Consider the following 24,156-nt stretch of genomic DNA (forward strand, 5'->3'; position numbering starts at 1 on the left):
GGCCCGGGCTCCGCCTGGGCGCGGCCATTTGGCGGCGGCTCCGGGGCAGGTGCGCGGCGCCGCCCGCTGACAGCGGCCTGGAGCGCGGGGGCGAAGCCGCCGGGGCCTCCCCCGCCGCAGCGGGCGGCCCGGGGGCAGCGGCGCCGCCGGGGCCCGCGGAGGGGCGGCCTCCCCTGCGGATGTCCTCCCTGGAGAGCCGCAGCCCTGCCCGGTTGCTCCTGGTGGAGCTGCGCTGCGGGGGAGCGTGATGGCGAGCGCAAAATAGGCCCCAGAGCTGCTCCTGCGGTGGCACAACCGGAGAAGAAGGCAGAAAAACGCCGATAATGGTCCCAGCGCCGAGCGGGGAGGGCTGGCCGCCTGCTGCCGGTGCTGGCACCAGCGAGGCGAGTCAGCACAAAGCGCAGGGAAGGGCAGCGCCAAGGGCCGAGCGTGGGGTTACGGTCAAGGTGCCCAGGGCTGGTGAGGTGAAATAACAACGACATCTGGGCTGACGGCGGGGGAAATCCCTGACACGGGCTTGCTTATCTCTTGGGCCCTGCTGTGTCTTTCAGCACAAGATTTTTCATGGAAAAGATGAGTTTAATCGTAATTCTTGTAATGTTTTTGGTCTTATGATCATCTTTTAATGCCCGTCATAGCTTTAGCCCGGTTTTGAAATGAAAATTAAAGCCAGCCCTTCAGATCGTGAGGATGTAAACACGCTTTTCTGAGATAAAAAGGGATTTGGGCATTTTAAGTGACAGGCTACGAATACAATTGTGAATCTTCTGTATCAAAATGCTGTTATTTGACCTTTAGTCTGTGCTAAATATAAAGAGAAATTCTAGAACTTGAAACTTCTATTGCTAGCATAAGTATTATTCTATGAAGCATTGAATTCTTAATTATTGTGATTAATCACATTCCCAAGTCCTGTGTGCTTTTTAATGAGCCTTTTTTTCCCCTTGTTTCCACAAAGTGAGTAAGACTTTCAGCAAGAAAAGATTCCTTGCAAACTCATGGGCTTCTCTTGTATGAAGTCACACTCATTTCTATCTGAAAATTAATTTCCAACAGATTTACTGGAGATCCTTGAGATATCTCAAACTTCAGTCCTAATCTTGAGCACTGATCCTTTCTATTACAGGTTTGTTGATTTCTAGTTAATATAGTATTTGTAAGACACAGAGAGTATTTTATCTCATAGTGAGATGAGCAGAAACAGTCACTCCTTACTGACTGGGCAGAAATATTGAATAAAATTTGTTTTCATGGGTATGTTGGGTTATTCTCAATGAACTTTAAAAAAAATTTCTTTCTCTTACAAAAAAACTTTTCATGGTGATGTTTAAGAGCAGGTTTAATATTTCCTTACAATTATTTGAAAAATGTTAGAAGCTAGGATTCCACTTGTGTAGAACAAATGGTTTCTGTGTTGCAAGGCAGTTGGTGATATAAAAAGATTTGAAATACAGGGAGAATGAAGCCACATGTAAGAGTTCTCATTCTGTGATAAATATTCATGAAGACTATGGAATTCTGTAGCATTTCTCTTCTAGAAGTACTTGTCTCAAACTGGACCTGTTTGGAGATGGTTGTTCTTCTCTGAGTTCAGAGTAAGCTCAACTGATTTGGGGGGCAAAGAAATTTTCCTAAAATTTTCYTGGCACCTGTCCTTCAGTTATTCCTGAAAAGTCAATACTGTTACAGGATCTGAATTCCTATCAGGCTTGYGACAAGGACAAACTCTCCTACTAGTGACACCTCTGAAACATGCACAAAAAAATATTATGTAAGTCCATGGGAAGCTTTTAAAGTCTAGTGATGTGATTTCTTTTCTTTTGCTAGCAACACCTGAGCAGGAAGGAGCAGGTGGTCCCTCTGRGGCTCTGCTCGTGCGAGTTCTGACTGGGGTAGGTTTCACTCTGAATGGAGTGAAATTTGGCAGTTATTGAGCAACCGATAAATTTGTATTGATGAATTTTAGTGCTCTTCATAGTATATTTTTCTTCAACTACACATTTTAGGGAGGGAGAAGGGAGATCTAAAGCTTTAACTTCTTAACAAGAGAGCAAGAGAAGCATTCTGTAGTTGCGCAGAGGAGCACAACCTCCTCTGCGTGGATATGTCTGCTGTAATGAATCACCAAGTTTTCTCTTGATGGTGACTTTTCTGAAATTTAAATTGGGCTGCAGGTACTGAATGAGCACTAATTTTGGCTTAAAGACAAATCTCAATCAAAATAATGTATGTATTGATCATTAAAGAATCCTCTTCATATCTAGAATTCATCCAAGAGTTTTACATATGAGAGAGATAATATGGAATGTAGTAATAAGCAAGTTACTGTATGTAAAGCGGATTTATTTTAACTTCAAGTCGTCACAGCTGAGTGATGCAAAGCTTTTCTAAACCTTTAATGAACTTTTATTTTTTTAAAGGATCTGCTGGTTCTTGAAGAGATATGAATACAGGAGTAGCCATTTCAGAAAATAACTTAGTCAAAGTATCAGGTTTAAATTGTTAATCTAGGCAACCTGCTTGCAGTGCTGCATAACTTGAAAAGAGGACTTAGAAAAACTGCCTCCTTGTACTGCAAGCAAATGATTAATCTGCATAAACAAAAAATTATAATGGCAGTCATTTTAAAAGGATAAGAAAATCCCATGATCTCAGTCAACTTGAAGTAAATATCAAGGGCTTTTTAATTTAGTAGCTAAAAAAAGAGTTGAATTCTAAGAGATTTAGGTATAATTAGTGAGATTGTAATTGGGCTCCCTTAATTTTTGAAAACTCCAGGTGATCCTATCYGTTTTTCAAGATTTTGCTTAGTTTCTGAAAAAGACTTTTTGTTCGGCACCAAATGARTGATTCTGTGTCTCATGCTCATGAACGCTCAGCTTCCTGGAGCTTCCTTTGCCTGCRTCCCAAGGGGAGCCGGTGGAGTAGGCATGAGCAGAGCGGAGCCGCTGCGGAGCTGCAGGGCTGCTSGTGACGCTGCCGCCTCTCGCTTTCTCCCAGGCATTTGCCTAGGCCCCGAGTGCAGCCTTCATTCAAAGGGCTGGAACCTGCGCATGCGAGTCTGGTAAATGCCCAAAGCCCTGGGCACTGTGCAGCTTTGATGGGAAGCCCTGGCTCTACCTCCTGTTCAACCTGTTTCTCTTTGAAGAAAATAAGGTTATCTTGGATTGAGACCCATGCTCACCATGTTATCTAGTAATTGGGGTATGTAGCTGGGAAGGAGGTATTGAATTTTGCTCTAAAAGCTATTTCTAGATTTTCTCCAAAGACTGCTGAGTAAAAATGAACAAATGATCTGGATTCTGCTTCATTTTCAAAGAAGTTACCTGTTAAAGCAGCTAGCACTAGGCTGCAGTTGTCTTTGGTGAATCTTCAGCACACCTTTTATGCAAGGAATAGCTTCAGTGTCATTGGAAGTGTCTCAGTGCTGAAGTAACCCATCATGTGGTGTGTTCGGATGCTTTTTTTTTGTGAGGTATAAACATGGATTAAAGCCATTTAAAAGGAGTTGAATTTGTATCTCAGCATGCTAGTTAGTGAATTAAGATGTAAGGAAATGCTACCATCACTAACAAAAGAATATCGTTTTCTCTATTCCTGTGTGCTGCTGAGGTCGTTTATTTCTGTTGTGGAGAATTAAGCCTCAGTTTTCTGGGGTTAGCCTCCAAGCTCCGGGTCGAGTAGATTTTAAGATTGCGCTGTCATCAGAGTTCCTAGCCTGCTAGCCTAGGCAGCATCTGCTCCGTGTGCTGGCCCCAAACTGTCACAGGGCTCCAGAACTTCTCCTTGCATTGTTTGAGTGCTAAGACTGGACTCAGGAGGCTTTATGCCAAATGCACAATATTGCCCATCCAAGACCAAGCCCTCTTGCCTTTGAAGAACTATCTACTTGTTCTGTGATAGGTAGCATGAGTGAARATGAAATTTCTACAGGTTTGTGCCAGGTCTGTGCCCTGTAAATGGCCTTTGTTAAATCTGAACAAGATGCATTTTGTGACWGGGTCCTGGTTGGCTGGTACATACATGCTGGTTGGACAGTTGCTGAGGAGGGAGATGCTATGGGCTTTCTGGAGAACCAATCCAAACTTTTTTTTCCCCGGGTGCTGATTTTCATTTTCATTAGTATTTATTTCATGTTGGAAGTATCTCTGTCAGGTTGTGTGAAATACATCTGGAGGTTCTGAAGTTGCCATGGGAGAGGAACAGGCTAACAGAGCAGCATGATCGACAGAGCTTGGGTTCCCTAGGAAAACAGGCTTTACGTGATATTTATGGTCCCCATCCAAAGCTTGTTGAAACAGTACATTTACTTGGATTAGTTCTGAAGAATGTAATGAGATTAAGTAGTTAAAAGTTAATTTAAAGTAAGAACATGGAAATCTTGCAGCTTCCTTTATTGGTAAATGGCGCAGCTGTTTGATAAAGGTTTCAAGGCTCCCACCCTCCAGTTCCATCAAATACGCTGTTCTAAAATTATCATGARAAAAGCAATGATTTATTGTTGTTACTAGACTCCTTTGCAAATATTAATACAATAATGTTTTGCCTCTGCAGTAGAAAGAGAAAGTAGGCTTCACCATAACTATTTATTTATTTAACATTTGAACTTAGACATGAGTTTTTTTCAGTATGTCATCTGCAGTGTTGCTTTTAATAGCTAATGCTATACAATTTCTTCTAGCAATGCTACATAAACCTACTTAAGTGGTTAACTACCATCTCTTCTTAAACTGTTTGCCTTGTATATTTGATTAGTTTCTTTATCGCTATTTCCTTGCAATATTTTTTTAAGGAGCTTGTTCTTTGACAGGGAAGAGAAGCCCTGTACCTGTGTAGACATAGATAGTTGGAGTACCAGAATGAACAGGAATTGTACTAACTGAGCATACTGTGTGTTACAAAACAGGATGATTTTTAGTTGACATTCTTTAGTCTGCTTGCTTCCTTATGTTTGTTCAGTTTAGAATTATGCAGTTCTTCAGAAGGATTTCTATAAAATATGTTGGGTTTTGATGAGGAGCAGGGGTGTATTACATAGTTGGTTTATGCTTTTTGTAGAAGTCTATATGAATTCAGGGATATTAAATCTTTTTTTCTTAATGCACTAGAGTGCAAAAATGGCAGGATAGCTGGCACATTTAGAGTGTGGAGACTTTCTCTGTATATGTCTGCTTGGAATTTTAGGAATTGAATGGTTTTCCCAGCTGTTTGTTGATTTTTAATTAGAAATCTTCCTGTAAAGAAATCTGAAGRTCAACACATGCTCAATAGAGCCTGTCATTTATGATGATTAACTATTAAAAGATAGATCTTTAAAAATGGATGGTGCCGTCTCCGAGGAGTCTGTTTTGTTTTATTTCTATGTTGATCAGGAAAACAGAGGACTAACTATTTTAAAAGCTTGTGAAGAGAGAGGTGGTTATTTTTGCAAGTTTTTTTTGCAAGTCTATCTGTGGAAATTAAATGTGGGTGCTGTCAGCACATAGAGATTCCTGCATTGGACTTGGCTGAGAAGTGTAGAATGGAAGACTGTGTTTTAGGAGATTTTTCAGTGACCTAACAGTATATTAGCAATTGAGCTGTCTATGAATTAGCCTTTTCTTAAACCCTGCTGTTGTGAATCACGATGGCTCCCTGGCAGAGAGGTTCTGTTGCCCCAGTACCTGCGGGGTGTATTCAGGCAGGTGAGAAACCACTGGTATCTTTACTAGGTCAGCAGTAACACACGTGTTAATGTTTTGTCATTTCTGGTCAAAGCTCTAAGGAAAGTGTTCACTGGAAAGCTTTGCAYCGCAATTCTGTGCGTTTCTTGTGCTACTATTCTGGTAAGGAAGCYGAAGTAGATGTGTTGAAGTGGTGGAGTGCTTTTATAGAGAAATTGAGGATATTTTAGATGTTTTGACTCATTTGTTTCAGTAGTTACTTGTTTTGCTTTAGTATTTCCTTAGTTAAAGAATATATGTAGCAATATTAAGTAAATTGTATTCTTCCTTGCAGTTTGATTCTTTTGATACTTTTCCCTGCAAGTTAGATGAAAATCCGTTTTGTCTAATGCATGTGAATGTTCTGGCTTACGTTGAAAGTTTTGCATCCGTGGTTTGRTTTTCAAGGGACAGGTTCAACTTTCAGTTTGTTTTGTTCTACATTTACTATCAGAATTCATTCTTTTTATTGAGGGGAAATCTCTGCATAATATTGAAAAATTCCCTGGGAAGGACATCTTGTACACGTATCCTGTTACTTAAAGGGCACTGAATGTTCGTAGTGCTAAATAGAATTTCTAAACAGATGGTTATAATTAAAATACATCTACACATTGAGTCTGTTTGGTGTTCCAGTAATTATTTCAATGGCCCAATACGTTAGCATTAATTAAACTGTGGAGTAGCCAACAGTGGAATCACAGCTAACAGTTATTGAATTCAGATACAGAGGGGGGATCTTGACTTTCTCAAAATATTTACCCTTTTTTCATCATTGGAAAAAATATATTATTAAAATCGATTAAAATGCTTGTATTTGCATTTCTAACAATCTGCTAGGRTGGGCTTGTCCACTGCTTAGAAGTAAGCTAACTGGTCTGCAGGTTGCATGGAAAGTCAATATTGCTGCACGTTGCAGCACAGGGTGGGGCTGTTCAGCCGCTACATGAAGGTGTGAATGAGGAAAGCTTGAATGTAAATATTTCATAGCTCTGTTTTTTTTTCTAGAACTTAGTTATGTAAGATGGCATGTCTTTCAGAACAGTTTCCAGGAATTCCTCTTGTGTGTTTTTTGTTTGTTTRTTTTGGGGGAGAAAAATAAATGATTTGTATGGTACTTCTGCACAGAGTTTGAATTTCAAGTAAAAGGAGGTTGTTAATAACAAGGCAACTGAAGTTATACTTGCCTTATCTTGAACAAGTTTTGACCTAAATACCTGCATTTTCAGTACATAAGATATTTTCTTGTTCTGAGTTTTTTGAAGTAGATTGCATTGTTGTGTGAAGTAGAGAAGATGTGTAAAGCAAAAACTGAGTGCAGCAAACAGCCCTTCTTGAGTTCTCTAAGGGGTCCTTGAGGAGAAAGGGAAAGGAATGCAAACAAGAAGCCAATCTTTCATTCCTTCAGTATTTTCTCATTCTAAGCAACAACAAAGATGCTCAGATTGATGTCTGAATTAGCCTGAATGTGATCTGCCCAGGGAAAGCCAACAATCTAGTTCTACTTGCTTCCCATAAAAATAAGTAGTTTTGTTTGTTTTTATTCTCCCCACACCTTCCCACACCCCAATTCAGTTCCCATTCTACAATCAGGGAATGCTTAAGATTTCAAAAAATTGAATTTAGGTGAGATTTTGAGATACAGTTATTGTGATTATGTCTTTGTTTGCTATGCCAGTAAGTGATTTCCTCCTTTTTTATGACAAAGGTTTATTTAATCCTGTGGGAAGAATTTCAGTAGTTATTTATTGTAAATAAGTGCAACATATATTTATGGTAGTCTGCATTAATTCAGCTTATGAACCTTTTGTGGTTGTTTGTTTTTTTTTTTTTGAGCACTTCAACTTTTGGGTTTGGTTTTATTCTGTAAAATATTGAATTGGTGGGGATTTTAAATTTTTAAAAAAATCCTTAATGACTAGAAAGCATATTTTAAATACTCTTGTTATCACTTACAGCTGCCAAAACACAATACAGTGAAATAATGGTCTACTAGCCTGCTAAACAAGTGTCCAGCTTCCACAATGCCTGTGCAGGCAGCTCAGTGGACAGAATTTCTGTCCTGCCCAATCTGCTACAATGAGTTTGATGAAAATGTGCATAAACCCATCAGCTTAGGATGCTCTCACACTGTCTGCAAGACCTGCCTGAACAAACTTCATCGCAAGGCATGTCCCTTCGACCAGACTGCCATCAATACAGACATCGATGTGCTTCCTGTAAACTTTGCACTCCTCCAGTTAGTTGGAGCCCAGGTAGGATATAAAGAGATTTTAGTTTTGTCACTTCACATTTTTACAATTTATGTTCTGGCTACAGAGCATGCACTGTTTTTACAGTAGTTTGAGTCTCAAAAATATAAGATGATGTCTTTGTAGGATTTTAAAATCCCCATGTGCTGTAAAAGAAACCACATCATTTTCAGGACTGTCCCTTTCTTATAAAATGAAAAGATGTTCTAGCTTTTTGTATTAACCAAATTCTGTTCTTAAAATGCTCTTGATACCTAGACTTTTCTGCATGGAAGTGCCTAATGTGTGCTTTTGGGGGAGAATTCCATCATGGTAAGGTGGATAGCACTGTGTCTGGCAAAAAGTACCATTTAGGAATGAAACAATTCTGTGTCACCGTTGTAGTTAGAAAAAGTGAACCTGCAGATTGCACTTATTGATTGTAATGTCATGGGGAATCTCATGTATACGCATTGTGTGTCCAGAAGCAGCTAGCTGTTTAACTAAGGTTAACGGGGGCGGGGCAGAGTTTCTCTTGTTTTAATACATGAAGATGTTTTTTTCAGTTGCACGTTCAGACACAGGCTCATCAGGCCAGGAATGTTCCTTGAGCCGTCTCATAGCAGTGGCAAAACAGTGATTATATAATCAGTATTGCACTTCACGGAGACTAAATTAAAAGTCTGTTCTCCTTACACATGCCAGGGTGTTTTTGCCTCTGAAGTTCACTTGTTTTTTCATTCTATTTCTAAACTTTTCATAATCATTGCCTTAACCGTACAGCTTTTATTCTGATCTCCTCACTTCTCCCCTTAAGTATTTTAATATATCATGACAAATATCCTTTTTATTTGTATGATCTGACCTTGTGAGTCTACTGCATTTTTCAACAGGTTAAATTTATTGTTCTTGAATGTTTTGGAGTTGTTTGCCAACATAATTTCTTAAGCTTCTATTTTTTTCATATTATGCTCTTATTAATTTTGTCTTGCAATTTCCCTTGTCTCTCTGTAGTAAATCATACTTTTTTTTGTACAGTGATCATCCTCTAAGCTCTTGTGTTCTTCACACATCTGTTAAGTACATTGTCATTAGTGCTTGGTTATTGTTCATGTTATCCTGCTTTGTTCCTAATGTGTTGAGTATCAATAAAAGTAATCTTTCAGCACTGTGATACTCATCTTTAGTCTTTTGTGTTTTGTCTTGCTGTATTCCACATTCCCATTCCACATGGGTCCTGTTTCACTGCTCTGAAAAGCAGTGTACATCTGCAGTGTTACATAATTAACCGGGGAGATGTTCATATCATCGCAGGCTATCGGGCAGGTCATCCAGGTGTATATAATCCCGCTCTCTTCCCCTGTCCTCCTTGCATTTTCTTAGGTACCTGATCATCAGACAGTAAAGTTGAGTAATGTAGGAGAGAACAAACATTATGAAGTAGCAAAGAAGTGTGTTGAGGATTTGGCACTCTACTTAAAGCCACTAAGTGGAGGAAAGGGTGAGTCTTTACTGAACAGTGTAATTTTGATATAGCATGTCAGCTAATCTTTAACAGCATTTATTTTCAGCATTGRCTGATTTTTAGGTATCAGTAGCATCATCGTCTCACTTTCATGATTAAATTTTCCCTTAAGTCTTTAAAAGTTCATTCRCACCCATGACCCTTCCATCTTTGGTTTTTAACTTTACAAACTACTCATGTTTTTGTTAGGATTTCTTTGGACCRACACTGTACTAATGTTGAACTTCAGCTGTAGTCTGCAAGTCCTAGAGTAAAATATATGCACACAAACATTTTTGTCTTAATTTATCAAGGTACATTGGTCATATTAAATGTAATAGTTGATTACTTGTCCTTTTCTTTGAAGGTGTTGCTAGCTTGAATCAGAGTGCACTGAGCCGTCCGATGCAAAGGAAGCTTGTGACACTGGTCAATTGTCAGCTGGTGGAGGAAGAAGGTCGAGTTAGAGCCATGAGAGCAGCTCGATCCCTGGGAGAAAGAACTGTAACAGAACTGATCTTACAGCACCAAAATCCTCAGCAGCTTTCTGCCAATCTTTGGGCTGCTGTCAGAGCACGAGGATGCCAGTTTCTAGGACCAGGTATTTGCAGGGTCTTTTGACTGTAACCTTTTGTAACACAGAAGCATTCCTTGGAGATATCTTCTGTGCAGTTGAAGATGTTGTTTTATGACAGGGAGGAAGCAGAAGTAATGGTAGTAATGCTAGTAATGTTTTGTTAGTAATGTTTTCACTGCTTATTTTTTTCTTGTGATTAATGATAGCAAGGATTTGTGTTCAAGACATTTGAGATATTCTGCTTATGATGCCTTATGTGATAACCTTGCTGTTTCCTAATAGTATGTTTTTATACCTACCTTTGTGTTTTTGTGTGTTAAAGCTATGCAAGAGGAGGCACTGAAACTTGTGTTACTAGCGCTGGAAGATGGCTCCGCACTCTCAAGAAAAGTTCTGGTACTTTTTGTTGTGCAAAGGCTAGAACCAAGATTTCCTCAGGCCTCCAAAACAAGCATTGGTCATGTTGTGCAGCTACTGTATAGAGCATCATGCTTTAAGGTAAAATACTAATGTTTTAGCTTTACAGTTATGTAGACTAATGTAATTACAAAGAATTGCTCCTAAGCATCAGTATGTTCAATCTGTGGCATGTTATATAAATTTGGATTCTACCTGTTCACGTGATTAGGTGGTTTTAGATAAATTCTTGATAGTCTACACTACTTTGCTTAATAGCTGGTCTTCTAGAAATTGAAATTTCTGTAAGATAAATCCCACTGTATTATTAAGATCACCAAATCACAGAACAATTGAGGTTGGAAAGGACCTCTAGAGATCATCTAGTCCAACCCCACTGCTCCAGCAGGAACACCCAGCGCACAGGGTGAACTAGTTGTCTGATATTTAAAGTTCCCTGCGAAGGGAGTAGATGTGCACTTGTATAGCTATTGGAGGGGGAAAGAAAAATCTTCCTTCTTACTGTTTAAGTCTCTTCTACAGACTTTCCTGTTTCTTTGAGTCGTCTTTTAATATTAGACGGTAAGACAAAATCAGTAGTCTCTAATGGAGTGTCAGCTAACTGCTTGTGTTCTGTGACTTAAATGAAATTATTTTTTTCTTAGTTGGAAGCAGTAGAGTTAATACTATAGTTTTGCAGTAGGGTTCATATAAAAATTTGGAAAGGTCAATGCTCTATCTCTGTGTAGGTATCTAAAGGGATGATTTTTTGGAAGAGAAAAAATATATTCTAAATATGCAAAATCAATATAATTGTAAAATTTGTCTTATGTAACTGCTGAACTTGAACAGCTTTAAAGAAAGAGTGGTAATCATTACTACTTTTATAGGTTACTAAAAGAGATGAAGATTCTTCTCTGATGCAACTTAAAGAAGAGTTTCGAAGTTATGAGGCTTTGCGGAGAGAGCATGATGCCCAGATTGTTCACATTGCCATGGAAGCAGGACTTCGAATATCACCAGAACAATGGTCTTCCCTTCTTTATGGTGACTTGGCACATAAGTCACACATGCAATCTATTATTGACAAGGTTCGTCAAAGAGATGGTTTAGTGTTGTGGTAGGATTAGATATGGCTATTAAAGGATCTGGAAATCGTAGAGCCACCTCAATTATCTTTCTGTCTTTAATTGTATCAAATATTCATTAAAACTAGAGTGAAGGACTTTTTTTCGACATTGTAGTGCAGTCTTTACATGTGGACYTTTTTTCCCGAGTAGTTACTCTGTGTCTTATGATGAAGCTTCATAGGGCAGATTCTGAGCTGAGAAATGAAATCTCTCCACTGATAGTTACTGTATGCCATCTGAAGACACAGTTTATTACACTGATTCCTAAATGCAATCAAAAACATCTGAAATAGGTTCCAGTTACAAGATGCAACAAACTAATGCTCAGTTTATTCTCAGCTTCAATCTCCAGAATCTTTTGCGAAGAGTGTACAAGAGTTGACAATTGTCTTGCAGCGCACAGGGGATCCTGCAAACTTAAACAGGCTAAGGCCTCATTTAGAGCTTCTGGCAAACATAGATCCAAATCCAGGTATGTAAATGAAGCTTTCTAAAAATAATAATTCTGTACATTTTTTMATATCCAGACAAGGAAATTATTAATATAACTACCTCCATTCCTGGTTTCACAATTCCTGACAATCAACATGGCATTTTATAAACAGTTCTTCAGGATTCTGTCCTTATATTTGGTGTTTTGATGTGCTAGAAAAGTTTCTTCTTGTTTATGATATTACTGGAATCACTGACAGATTGAGAAACTTGTTCTTAATTTTAGATGCAGCGTCTCCAACATGGGAGCAGCTGGAAAATGCAATGGTGGCTGTAAAGACTGTGGTACATGGACTTGTGGATTTCATTCAGAATTACAGTAGAAAAGGCCATGAAACTCCGCAGGTAACGCTTATTTGATGGTTGCATGCTATGTATTGATGTGTGTTTAGTAAAAGATCTAACCTGGGGAAAATAGCTGCCAATTTGAAATATTTAKGGCCTTGATTGATGATACTGTTGTTTGCAGGGTTCAGGTTTTGAGAACTTAACACTTTTGAATGTTGAATACAGGAAAGCTTACTGCAGCAAGCTCACTACAGTGGCACAACTTCCACAAGCAACTTTCATAGCTTGTCAATTAAATGCAAAATGTCAAAACATTCTGGATATCTTTTAAGTGTGTACACACATGTATTTTTATGTGAAGTTAYTAAAATGTAAATGAAATATTTTTTTATTTCTGTATTCTAAGCCACAACCAAATAGCAAATACAAAACAAGCATGTGCCGAGACCTCCGACAACAAGGGGGATGCCCAAGAGGAACCAACTGTACATTTGCTCATTCTCAGGAAGAGCTTGAAAAGTGAGTAGGGGAGGTATTATGTATGTTCTACAATTTAAATCCAAGCCATTGAAAAGAGCTTCTTCTACACATGAATCTTTTCTGAAGGATCTTTGTGTTCATTAAAGTTTGAACTCTTTATATAAAAAGTTGAAGATACAGTAAAGCATAGTCTGTAAATTAATTTCAGTAATACTTTTTATTTTACATAATATGAAGCAAAAATTCCTTTTCTAAAAAGAAGTTTAGGCTCAGTGCCCATCATTGGTATGTTATGCTACCGCCAAGAGGAAGAATGATGATGAGATTTTCATTGCATGCCCATCATTGGTATGTTATGCTACCGCCAAGAGGAAGAATGATGATGAGATTTTCATTGCATTAAGGACAAAAGTGAGTTATTTGGCTGATAATATGTATGCATCATTAAAGCTCTTTTCACCCAAAGAAGATCCACTTCCAAAGAATTGCTCAGATGGATCTCCTAAGAGGAAATGATCCTTGGTTAAAGGAAGGAACCTGTTATTCTGCTTGCAGATTAAACTAGATTGAAAATAGGAACCAATTTAAAATCCTATAACTTTAGTGTTGTGTTCCTTTCAGTCTCTTCTATTTGATCAGTTTTACAAGTGCATGAAACTGCAGTCATCTGTGTTTTTCTGTGTTTACACATGTGTTTCTATATAGGTATCGTTTGAGAAACAAAAAAATCAGCGCAACAGTGAGAACCTTCCCCCTTCTAAATAAAGTTGGCGTAAATAGCACTGTCTCAACCACAACAGGAAACGTAATTTCTGTCATAGGAAGCCCTGAAGCAACAGGGAAGATGGTGCCAAGTACTAATGGAATAGCTAATCTAGAAAGTGGTGTTCCCCAGTTGATTCCTCGCTGTGCAGACACATCCCTGAGAGCTTTGGAAAATGCCAAGAAGGGAGGGAAGGCTGGAGCCAATGGCCAGAATGTGTCTGGGTCCCCTACTGAATCACTACCTGAAAAGTAGGTAAAACTTTTGCATTAAAATGACTGAACTTTTTCCTTTTAGATTATCATGACAAACTAATTTGTGAATGGCAAACAGTAGTTAATGAATTCTTGTCCCTGTTTGCATTTGTCATTAATGGCTACTGGGTGTAGAGTCGTACAAAAACTCATACTGTAATGTAGATACTGTTTTTCAGTGGGTGTAGATTGAAGTGGTCAGGACTGTTTTCAGTTGTTTTAGCTTTTAAATAATAATGTGTGCYGTAGACAAAGCAATACATTTTAACCTGTTTTTTAACTTAGTATTGAGTTATTTTAAAAAAAATGCGATTTGTATTTCTTAGCTGCAATGACAGTATATGTGGTGATTTTTATAGGAAAACATCCTTTTGTAATCCTAGAAGGTTTGGGTCTCCCTTATAACTGTTTAGATGCTACTTTAGAGAGCATTGAGCCTCAAAACARTGTTTAAAAAAGTATTTCTTTACCACAATACGTTTACAAGTSGTGTGTAGGCTTTTGGGTACATATCAGTATATTTTCCTGAGCTTTTGAGATCTCTTAAGATGAAGTCTGTTCTGAGGTTTTAACAATGCAGTTTGGGGCATGAAAAATAAAATTCCAGAGGAAATTACATGACCCAAATTTTCACGTTACATGGGAGACTTAGAGATGACTAACTGAAATAAGTAAATATCTCCTTAATGATTTGTTGGTAATCCTTTTCAGTAAAATTGGTTCTCCACCCAAGACTCCTGTAAGCCAGGCAGCAGCTACCTCAGCTGTTCCCCCTAATATTGGGACAGAAGTGAATTCTGTGCCTCCAAAATCAAGCCCATTTGTTCCCAGAGTACCTGTCTACCCTCCGCATTCTGATAACGTTCAATATTTCCAAGACCCCAGGACTCAGCTGTCCTACGAAGTTCCACAGTACCCCCAGACAGGTAAGATGAGCACTGAATAGTTCACAGTAAGCTCTGAACTTTCATCTAGATGAGCTATTTCTTAGCACAGATTTATATTTCACATTTGTGACTTTTATTTAAGTACTTAATATAACGCTAATTGGTTCCATCACTGAATATAGGGTTATTCAGGCAAACTCTTAGGAGTTCATTATAGCAATAAGTAGTTYCTATGTCTCGAAACAAAAGGTAGAGATGTTTGACAACTGCCACTTGGGGAGGGAAATAAGCCAAGTGTTAATTATTTATGGACCTTTGAAATTGCTGAAATCCAATTTTTATTTTTATTAGTAATATGGCTTTTTTGTTTGACAGCTATTTGACCTCATGTGTAAAGAGGTAGTATTTTATGTCTTTTCAGTAAAATTTACAGTTGTAGCATAAGACACTGGAAAGTGGTTTTGTTTTGTTTTTCCTGCTATTGCTCTCAAATGGGGTCAGATTGGTAAAAGGGATTTGTAGAAATGTGTCACTTTGCTCTCTGAAGGTATTTATCAACAGTATTTACAGTTTTAGAAGGTGTAAAATTCTAGGTCGTTTGTGACCACATTAAATAATTCCTTTTTCCAATTTTCAAGGATATTATCCACCACCTCCAACAGTACCAGCTGGTGTGGCTCCCTGTGTTCCTCGCTTCGTGAGGTCCAATAACGTTCCAGAATCCTCCCTCCCACCTGCTTCCGTGCCATATGCCGATCATTACAGTACGTTTCCCCCTCGAGATCGACTGAATTCTCCTTACCAACCTCCTCCTCCACAGCCGTATGGACCAGTTCCTCCTGTCCCTTCTGGAATGTATGCTCCAGTTTATGACAGCAGGCGCATCTGGCGCCCACAGATGTACCCACGAGATGATATTATTAGGAGCAATTCTTTACCTCCTATGGATGTGATGCACTCATCTGTCTATCAGACATCATTACGTGAGAGATACAACTCTTTGGATGGGTATTACTCTGTGGCTTGCCAACCTCCAAATGAACAGAGGACTGTGCCTTTACCAAGAGTAAGTGAGAGTGGGAGGGCAGGGAAAGTTGCAGACTTAATTCTAGATGTCATGAGTGAAAGCTGGATAAATAATTAGTAAAGATCTCTTCTGTTTAGTTTGGGTTGGAATAGTCAAGAAATATGTTCTGGGCTTCTGTTTTGTTCTTAGCAAAGTAGTCCTGTAGAATAGATTGCTAGCTTTCTGAATTAGAACGAGAGATCTACTGTCTCCTATTTCAGTGTATGTTGCTTGAATTAATTACATATTTAAGGATTGAGCTATCCTGCAAAAGACTAGATTCTTTTTGAGATCCTTGTGCGATTCTTCCAGTGATATCAGTGGAAGGTTCCAGACACTGAATCGTTTTCCCCCGCCCCCCCCACCCAAAAAAAAATTATTTACCATTTAGAATATGGTAATATATTCTGTATATTCTCTTAATACTTTTGAATACTTTTTGAATATATGGTCTTAATACTTTTTGTTTGCTAGGAGCCTTGTGGTCACTTGAAGACTGGTTATGATGAGCAGCTAAGACGGAAGCCGGAGCAATGGGCACAGTATCACACCCAGAAAACTCCTCTTGTATCCTCAACCCTTCCTATGGCAACACCATCTCCAACACCACCATCTCCTCTCTTCAGTGTAGATTTCAGCACAGAGGTGGGAAGTCAAAGAACTTCTTTATTTTTCCCTTCCTGGTTCTGTAGGATAACATTTAATATTTCCAGTAAGAATTTTGTCTGCCATCTATTTTTCATAAAATGAAGCTAATCTTATAGCAAAAGGAGAGTATTATCCAATAAAAAAATGAATTCAGCTTGGCATTAAGCTGATGCTAAGCATGATCGTTGACAGAAGGTCGAGAAGTGAAGAAGTGATTTAACTACTTTCACTGAAGATGTCGTCATTGACTACATTGTGAACATTATGTAGGGAACAGTTGTTTTCCATTAAGAATCACTTTCCCTTTTATGCTCCTAATAGCATTATAACATGATGAATAGACTGAATCAAGCTGCAAATGCTCCTTGAGTCCAAGAGAATACATATTCCTCAAAAGAGGCAAAAAGGCATTGGCAAAATACTGTGTGTCTACATGACACAGTTGAATAAACAAGAAAGAAATTTAACATTGGAAATAGGATGTGTTCTTTTGAAGCAGAAAAATAAGAATCAATATTGAAGTATTTAGTCATGTAAATTAAACACATCCTAGAAAATGCCTGCAGATGTCTTTGCTATGGCTTGACAGCTTCCTTTATAAAAGTGATGTTGTTAACGTTTGAGGTATTACCCGGTGATCATTTGGACGTGAAGGTCTTGCACAGTAGGTGTGTACCTGAAGTCCCTCATGGGTGCTCAGGGTATGTCAGGGTTGGGTCGTCATCCAGGTTGGAGGTTTTTAAGCCTTTCTGTGTCTGCCACTGGCTTCTGCTTCAAAGCAGAAATTCGTGGCTCCCTCTCCAGTCAGATCAAATATTTGACTCGAAGCTCACCACTAATGTGGTAGCACTGATTTCAACCTTGTTGGCAGGGCAGGCAGTAATTTCTAGTGGCAAACCTTGCCATTTTTAACAGCTGTCAGCTGTGACAGTTTCAAAGTCGGCAGTGAATGAATTGTGCAGTTTCTCRGAAAGGTGAATATGGATTGAATATGGATTAAACCATGATTTGACTTTTGAGGTGATTTCATTAAACAGCAGCCAATGTCCTTTATTTTAAGACTGAATGTTTTTATCTTTATTACTTACTTATTTCATTTTTCATAGTTCTCGGAGAGTGTCAGTGAATTGAGTGGAACTAAATTTGAGGAAGATCATCTCTCCCACTATTCCCCATGGTCTTGTGGCACTATTGGCTCTTGTATAAATGCTATTGACTCGGAGCCCAAGGATGTGATTGCCAACTCAAATGCTGTTCTGATGGTAGGGCTTTTCTGCCTGTTATCTAATGGTACTTACATGCTGAAGTGTCTTCCATTTGATTAAACAAGCTCACCTCCCCAATAGATTCCATTCTTGGCATTTTCATGTAAAGTATTTCTGCCCTCTTGAAATCATTTACAATATCTTTTTTTTCAGTTTTGTAAACCACATGTTTTTTTTTTTTTTCAGTGACAGACTTTAGTGTTATGAATAGCATTCTTAAGCGTTTAAATTAATTGCCTAAAATAGCAGTTCCGTGTAAATTGAACTCATAGGCAACATCAAGTATGTGGTCTGTAAGTTAATGAGAATTCCTTACCCTTAAAAGCATTTTCTAATCTGTTTGCTACTTATTTACATATATGCGTGTCATGCATTACAAAACACTTTAGCTTAAATAAAATTGTCCATGTTGTACAAGTAAATTACTGTGCTTTTCTGGACTCTGAGATTTGTTACGCTACCAGTTTCAGGGTGTCTAGTCCCATGAGCAATGTAGCTTTCTATAAAGAACATGAAAAAAAGCTAAAATATTGTGGTCCCAGGATAATTAGCATGAACTTCAGCTTCGCTGCTCTGTGCCTACAGAGCATCTACATGAACTATTTCCCTAGAGTATAATCTATGGAAATATATTTCCTATAATAAACAACTCGATGAACATAAATCCATGGGGGGAAAAAAATTATCACCCAACTTACATGAAAGAAAAGACTAACTTAAATACTGTAGAAATAATTAAAAAAAAATCATTGAATACAGTTTTGTTTGGGAGCAGGTGATTGTTTTGGGTGTGGGTTTTTTTTTTTTTTTTTTTTTTTTTTTTTTTTATCAGTAAGTCTTTATGGTTTTGGAAGGCTTCCTGTGATGTAGCACAGCAGATCTACCTTTGTAGTCTATATAGCAAGTTTAAACAAATGTATTTTGTGTCCACTTTATACTGCTTCCTTCAAATACAGGGAAGGGTGCTGAAGGGCATAAACCTCTCTTCCTGAAGCACACTGGACCTTTTCCCAACTGGAAACACTAGCTTGAAAAAGCAAAACTATTACTTGTAGCACTGTTTCTGGTTTAGCTTTTCTAGTTTTTCTTTTAGTTTACCATTAAAGAGCAATCATTGTATTTCGTCTTGGCGCAGATTAGCAGCATCTTGTTTACTAATGATAATGACAAAGTCATTTGTCACCGGAATCATCCAACAATCTCAATTCAGTCCCTATATCTTTTTCTGTCTCTCAAATGTGTAGGATTTGGACAGTGGAGATGTCAAACGGAGAGTACATTTATTTGAAACTCAGAGAAGGGCAAAGGAGGAGGATCCTATAATCCCATTTAGTGATGGACCGATCATCTCCAAGTGGGGTGCCATCTCCAGATCATCCCGCACTGGCTACCACACAACAGATCCTATTCAGGCCACTGCTTCCCAAGGAAGTGCTACTAAGCCCATCAGTGTATCAGGTACAAGCACAGGCTGCCTCTTGTCAGTACAGCATATTTCACAACACCATTTGGTCCTTCTTGTGATTGCTTACTGCAGTGATGTAGATGATGGATGTGTGCTTGAMGTATCTGTATTATCCCACTGTGAGAATGGAGGAGAAAATGAATTGTATCTTAATTTGTTRCAGATTATGTCCCTTATGTCAATGCTGTTGATTCAAGATGGAGTTCCTATGGCACAGATTCCACTTCATCAGCGCGTTATGCAGAACGGTATGGACTTTTTCTCTGTGTTTTCTTATTTAATGTTGTGTATTGAATACTAGTACAGCTATAAATACTCACTTATTAGCAATATTATGCTTGAGAGGCCTAATCAGAGAACTGAGTTGGGTCATCTCCAAGCTGTAATCTCAAAATCTGTTATCTTGAGTCGGCTCTTYCAAGTTTTCCTGCTTTTTACATACATTCCATGCATGTAAATTAAGGCTGGCTTTGATACAAGTGCCTTGGAGTATTTGGCTGAACTTGTTATGCATTTGAACACAAACTACRTGGAAAAATAACATTAGACACTAGTGAAGTATGAGAGGCCTRTAATTTAGAGGGCTTGATTTTAATTCCTGATTTCACCTGCATGGTGTAATATCTACTTTCTCTTAAAGGGACAGATTCATAGTTACAGATTTGTCTGGACACAGAAAGCATTCCAGCACTGGAGATCTTCTGAGTATTGAATTACAGCAGGTAAGATAAGCTATACCATGTATAAAACTACATAGAGTGAAGTGATTTTTAAATAAATTGTTTCTCTGTATAACTTAACAGAACTAATGTGATTGACAAAATCATCAGTAAAAGTTAGCTGGACATTACCACTGTGAACACCTAGTATGATACACAAAGACTGTGAGTGTGACTTGTCCATTGACCCCAGTAAGACTGTTCTTGGGGAAAGAGCAATAGGCCTGATAAATTACAGCAAAACCAGAACAAAATAAATGCTGTCYGTTTAAAAGAAGTTTGTATATAGTACAACTACAGAGATGTACGTAGTTGTACGTCTAGAGAGAGGACTATTGTTTTTGCGAGATGATTTATTTTGCCATTCGACAATGTATGGTTAAGTGTAGTTGTAGGTAACTGGTATGTTTCTTTCCATAGGCCAAAAGTAATTCATTATTACTTCAGAGAGAGGCGAATGCACTAGCCATGCAACAGAAGTGGAATTCTCTAGATGAAGGCAGTCGCCTTACCTTAAATCTTTTAAGCAAGGAAATTGATTTGAGGAATGGTGAGGTAAAGTAAGGGGTGACTGGGATGAAAGAGATCTTTGAGATATTGGTGATTTATGTATGCACACTGAAACTCACKCTTTCTTAGTTTTAACATTCCTAAATATTTATAATACATTCTGTGCAAGTTAAGTTGTTGCCCTTAGTTACTTCCCTGAGATTAAGTACATATGCCTGCTGTGGTGTTGCTTTAATCTTCCATTTACAAAAAGGCAAGAATGTGACCATCCAACTTGCACACTATCCTTACTCTTTTCTCTAGTTGATGTTGTAAATCCTCTGCCAACAGACTCTACAGGAAATGCCAGTACTCATTCTCCTATTTCACTGACTTAATGAAGTCAGATCTTGTTGTATGTCCTATTTTGTCTATGCCCAAAATTCTGTTTGTATTTAATTAGCTGTTTTGTGCCCAGAAATGCACTTCCTGATTTTGCTTTTAGTAGTTGTGTTATATACAGCTAGTGAAAAGCCTACTTCATATTTAATGTATTTAATGTTTTTTTCAGACTGATTATAGTGAAGACTGTGCAGATGCAAAGCCAGATCGAGACATTGAATTGGAGTTGTCAGCCCTTGATACAGATGAACCTGATGGGCAAGGTGAACAAGTAGAAGTAAGTACAAAAACTGTGCATCTGGAGAAGTCATTGGGTCTTCTCACTGGTTACTCAACAACTTCTAGAATTTGTAAATTTTTTTTATAATGATAGCAAAGGTGTTTAAATTTTATACTGACACTAAAAATTTTGGCACTTGTACTGTTTTAACACTAGGGGGTCTCATACCTCTACAGTTCAGATAAAAACCTTAGTACTGACAGTCAAATTATATCTACTGTTTTTCTTGTAATAGCTTTCAGCTATACATTTTTTGGTAGCATTGAATAGTGTGTGTGTGTGTGTGTGTGTGTGTGTGTGTGTGTGTGCGCGCGCGCGTGTGTGATGGGGAGGTGGGGAGAATAAACCCAAGAGAAACTACAGTTTAGAAATGTTGCCAGGACTTCTGAAATGCCTGATGAGGGTGTCTATGTGAAGCTAGGGAGCTTCTTGAAAAAGTTCCAGTTGAATTTTCCCGTTAATTTTTAAAGTAATCTGGTAAATTTATGATTTCTTAAGTTAGATATTTATGATAATTGTATGCAAGAGTGTAAAACGTGATACATTCTGATGGTGTGAAATTAAACATAACTGAGGAGTCTTATGAATAAGAAGACTCCTGTTTCTATCAGTTTTATGCTGTGAGACATAATGACAAAATCTGAAGCCAATAGTGACAGTATTAATGGACCTTTCTCCCTTTCTGTAGGAGATTCTGGATATACAGCTAGGTATTAGTTCTCAAGATGATCAGCTGCTCAATGGAACAACTGTAGAGAATGGCCATCCGTTAAAGCAACACCAGAAAGAATCTGTGGAGCAGAAGAGACAAAGTTTAGGTGAAGACCTTGTGATTCTGTGAGTGTTAGACAAAATAGCAGTGTCTGCCAGTATTAGACCAAAAAAGCAGAATCAGGATAGTTGAAGCATGGCTGTTTAAGAATGAACTACATAGCTGCTCAGATTTGAATTGGACATCTGCATTGGGTATACATGAGGAAATAGAATTAGTTCATAAACATGAAAGTTGCAGGATCATATAGTTTTTCATATGCATTGTTGAATATATATTAATATATAATAAATATTATAATTATATAATATTTAACATATATAGTAATATATATTGAAACATGTCATAGCTGTTGAATGCTCAGCACAAACATTTTTATAGTTGCAGAAAATTAAGGAAAGTTTCAAAAGATTAAATGTCAGACTATTTGCACAGATCTCAATAGAGATAGCTTTGAAAAATATGCATATAACAACACATAAAGCAGCCTTTGAAAATTGGGCAGACCTCATTTAATRTCTTGGACATTACCTTTTTAGATGTTTTGCTTATGCTAAGAATTAGTTTGTTGTGCTTATTTAATGCACACAATTGAATTTCAGATACTTGTGCATGTACTTGTTTAATATTTGTGACTTATTTTTCTCTTCAGGGAGGAGCAGAAAACAGTCCTGCCCGTAACTTCTTGCTTCAGTCAGCCGATCACAACATCTGTTAGCAATGCAAGCTGCCTGCCCATCAGCACGTCAGTCAGTGTTGGCAGCCTCATTTTGAAAACTGCTCACATTATGTCTGAGGATAAAAATGACTTTTTAAAGCCTGTTGCAAATGGCAGGATGGTTAACAGCTGAAAGGCGTTCATCTTTCTAGCTCGTGACCACACCATGGAAGCATTTACACTAGCTTTTTATATATATAATATATATTATATAATGTATATTTTTTTTAAGAATAATATTGGGGTCATGCATTTCCTGTGGACTCTTTGATACTTCAAGCCCCTCTCGCATTAGCATTCTGAAGAAAAAAAAAACTTACTAGGGTAAGGCGTTCACTTTCCACAAACAAATGGAATTTGGACATTTGTTTTACTTAAGCTTAAAGCAGCTTTTTATGAGTTTGTAGCAATCCAGTGCGGTATCTGAGCCATTCTTGTTTAAAATGGCTTCTGTAGAAAACTAACAACTCAGTTATTTAAACTAGCAGGATCCTACAATGATACATCTAGTGAAAGGAAAACTAACTTATTTGTCTCTATTTTGTTTCATGAGAGAGGAACTTGTGTCTTGTTGCAGCTGCTTTTTCTTTAGTTGTGGAACTTTGCATGGAGTATTGTTTCCTGTTGGAAGACTGAGAAGTGGGGGTTCGGACTTGAGACTCTTTTACAGGGTTAACACACCATTAGCTTTGCACTGCTGCATTATTTGCAGGTCTGTGGTGCAGTGCTTTGCTGCAGCCTTTTATTTCCATATTTTCCCCCAATTTCTGCTTTAGTACTATTGATAATACACACATGCACAGGCTACTTCTCAAAGTAAAGTTATTAAAAGTAAATCAAGTGCCTAAGTCCTCCAGCTAATGTACCAGGTATTGATTTCCCCAAGTTAAACATGAAAATTTTCAACCATTTTGAGAGGTTATGCACTAATGTAACAGCAGTTTTATTTCTTCTTTTATTTTCTATTAACARTTCTCATTTGCAGACTATAGAATCCAGATGACTTGGCAAAAAGTATCAGGTGCTCTTGGCTTTCCTTTGAAAACCCTGTATGTAGTGTTTGCACTGACTAACAAGATGGTATTGCTGTTTTTTTGTACTGTTTTGTTTTTAATTTAAACTAAATATTGGAAATCTAAGGCAGTTGTATTACCTTTGTTAAATGTTGTTAAAAATAATTTTGTATTCAGGTTTAATTTTGCTTGTTCAATGGCAACTTAYTTTCAAAGACCTTGAAAATACAATAATATAGCATTATCTGACCATCAGAGTATTGAAAAGTGTATGAATTTATGCCCTGTTAAGATGTGACTGAAAATCATATAGGAGATGTAAATGAAAAAGAAGTTTTCATAAATATACTGAAACTAGAGCCCTGGGCATATTGTTAGGAAGCTTAAAAATCCACTTTTTTTAGAGGATAAAAAAAAAAAAGGCAGAATTTTCCCTCCTGATGATTACTGTCTTCCTTTTTTCTTTTTATTTTTAATCTTATTCCTTTTCTTTGTGACAAGTTTTACATTTTTATGTTTTTTATTAACTTCTGTGAAGTTGTTTACTCTGAAAATTGTACTGGAATATTTTAAGCCAAGCTGATCTTTCACCAGGTGTACTGCATGTAAGGGCTT

At 37.8% G+C, this 24,156-nt stretch overlaps 1 protein-coding gene and 1 non-coding gene across 4 annotated transcripts; both read left to right on the forward strand.

Moving 5' to 3' along the window:
- The first annotated feature begins 7,683 nt into the window (after positions 1 to 7,683).
- RC3H2 (ring finger and CCCH-type domains 2) lies at positions 7,684 to 23,611 on the forward strand. 3 transcript variants are annotated; one of them, XM_026049174.1, is made up of 20 exons: positions 7,684 to 7,957; positions 9,317 to 9,434; positions 9,805 to 10,038; positions 10,337 to 10,512; positions 11,301 to 11,501; positions 11,880 to 12,012; positions 12,259 to 12,377; positions 12,727 to 12,839; positions 13,506 to 13,814; positions 14,529 to 14,743; positions 15,343 to 15,770; positions 16,245 to 16,415; positions 17,525 to 17,680; positions 18,928 to 19,141; positions 19,312 to 19,396; positions 19,789 to 19,870; positions 20,288 to 20,422; positions 20,928 to 21,035; positions 21,727 to 21,875; positions 22,463 to 23,611. In XM_026049174.1, exons 1-20 carry the CDS (start codon positions 7,727 to 7,729, stop codon positions 22,659 to 22,661), a joined length of 3,576 nt encoding a protein of 1,191 aa, XP_025904959.1. In that variant the 5' UTR covers positions 7,684 to 7,726; the 3' UTR covers positions 22,662 to 23,611. The 3 variants fall into 3 exon arrangements, with proteins under 3 accessions (XP_025904959.1, XP_025904960.1, XP_025904962.1); XM_026049175.1 differs by having other exon boundaries at positions 19,795 to 19,870; XM_026049177.1 differs by having other exon boundaries at positions 21,727 to 21,856; positions 22,463 to 22,529.
- On the forward strand, positions 11,683 to 11,796 carry LOC112956148. The gene has a single exon (XR_003250994.1). It is a non-coding gene; the product is annotated as a small nucleolar RNA SNORD90 (small nucleolar RNA).
- Positions 23,612 to 24,156: the final 545 nt, after the last annotated feature.

This window comes from Nothoprocta perdicaria, unplaced genomic scaffold, assembly GCF_003342845.1.
Source record: "Nothoprocta perdicaria isolate Ctin4 unplaced genomic scaffold, notPer1 scaffold_6, whole genome shotgun sequence".
NCBI lineage: Eukaryota > Metazoa > Chordata > Aves > Tinamiformes > Tinamidae > Nothoprocta > Nothoprocta perdicaria.

What these genes read in the sequence shown, in the direction of transcription:
- RC3H2 (XM_026049174.1), top strand. Translation starts at nt 7,727, where the DNA reads ATGCCTGTGCAGGCAGCTCAGTGGACAGAATTTCTGTCCTGCCCAATC. An exon ending in GCCACTAAGTGGAGGAAAGG is followed by an intron (nt 9,435 to 9,804) that starts GTGAGTCTTTAC and finishes TTTTCTTTGAAG; the next exon opens with GTGTTGCTAGCTTGAATCAG. An exon ending in TGAGTATTGAATTACAGCAG is followed by an intron (nt 19,871 to 20,287) that starts GTAAGATAAGCT and finishes TTCTTTCCATAG; the next exon opens with GCCAAAAGTAATTCATTATT.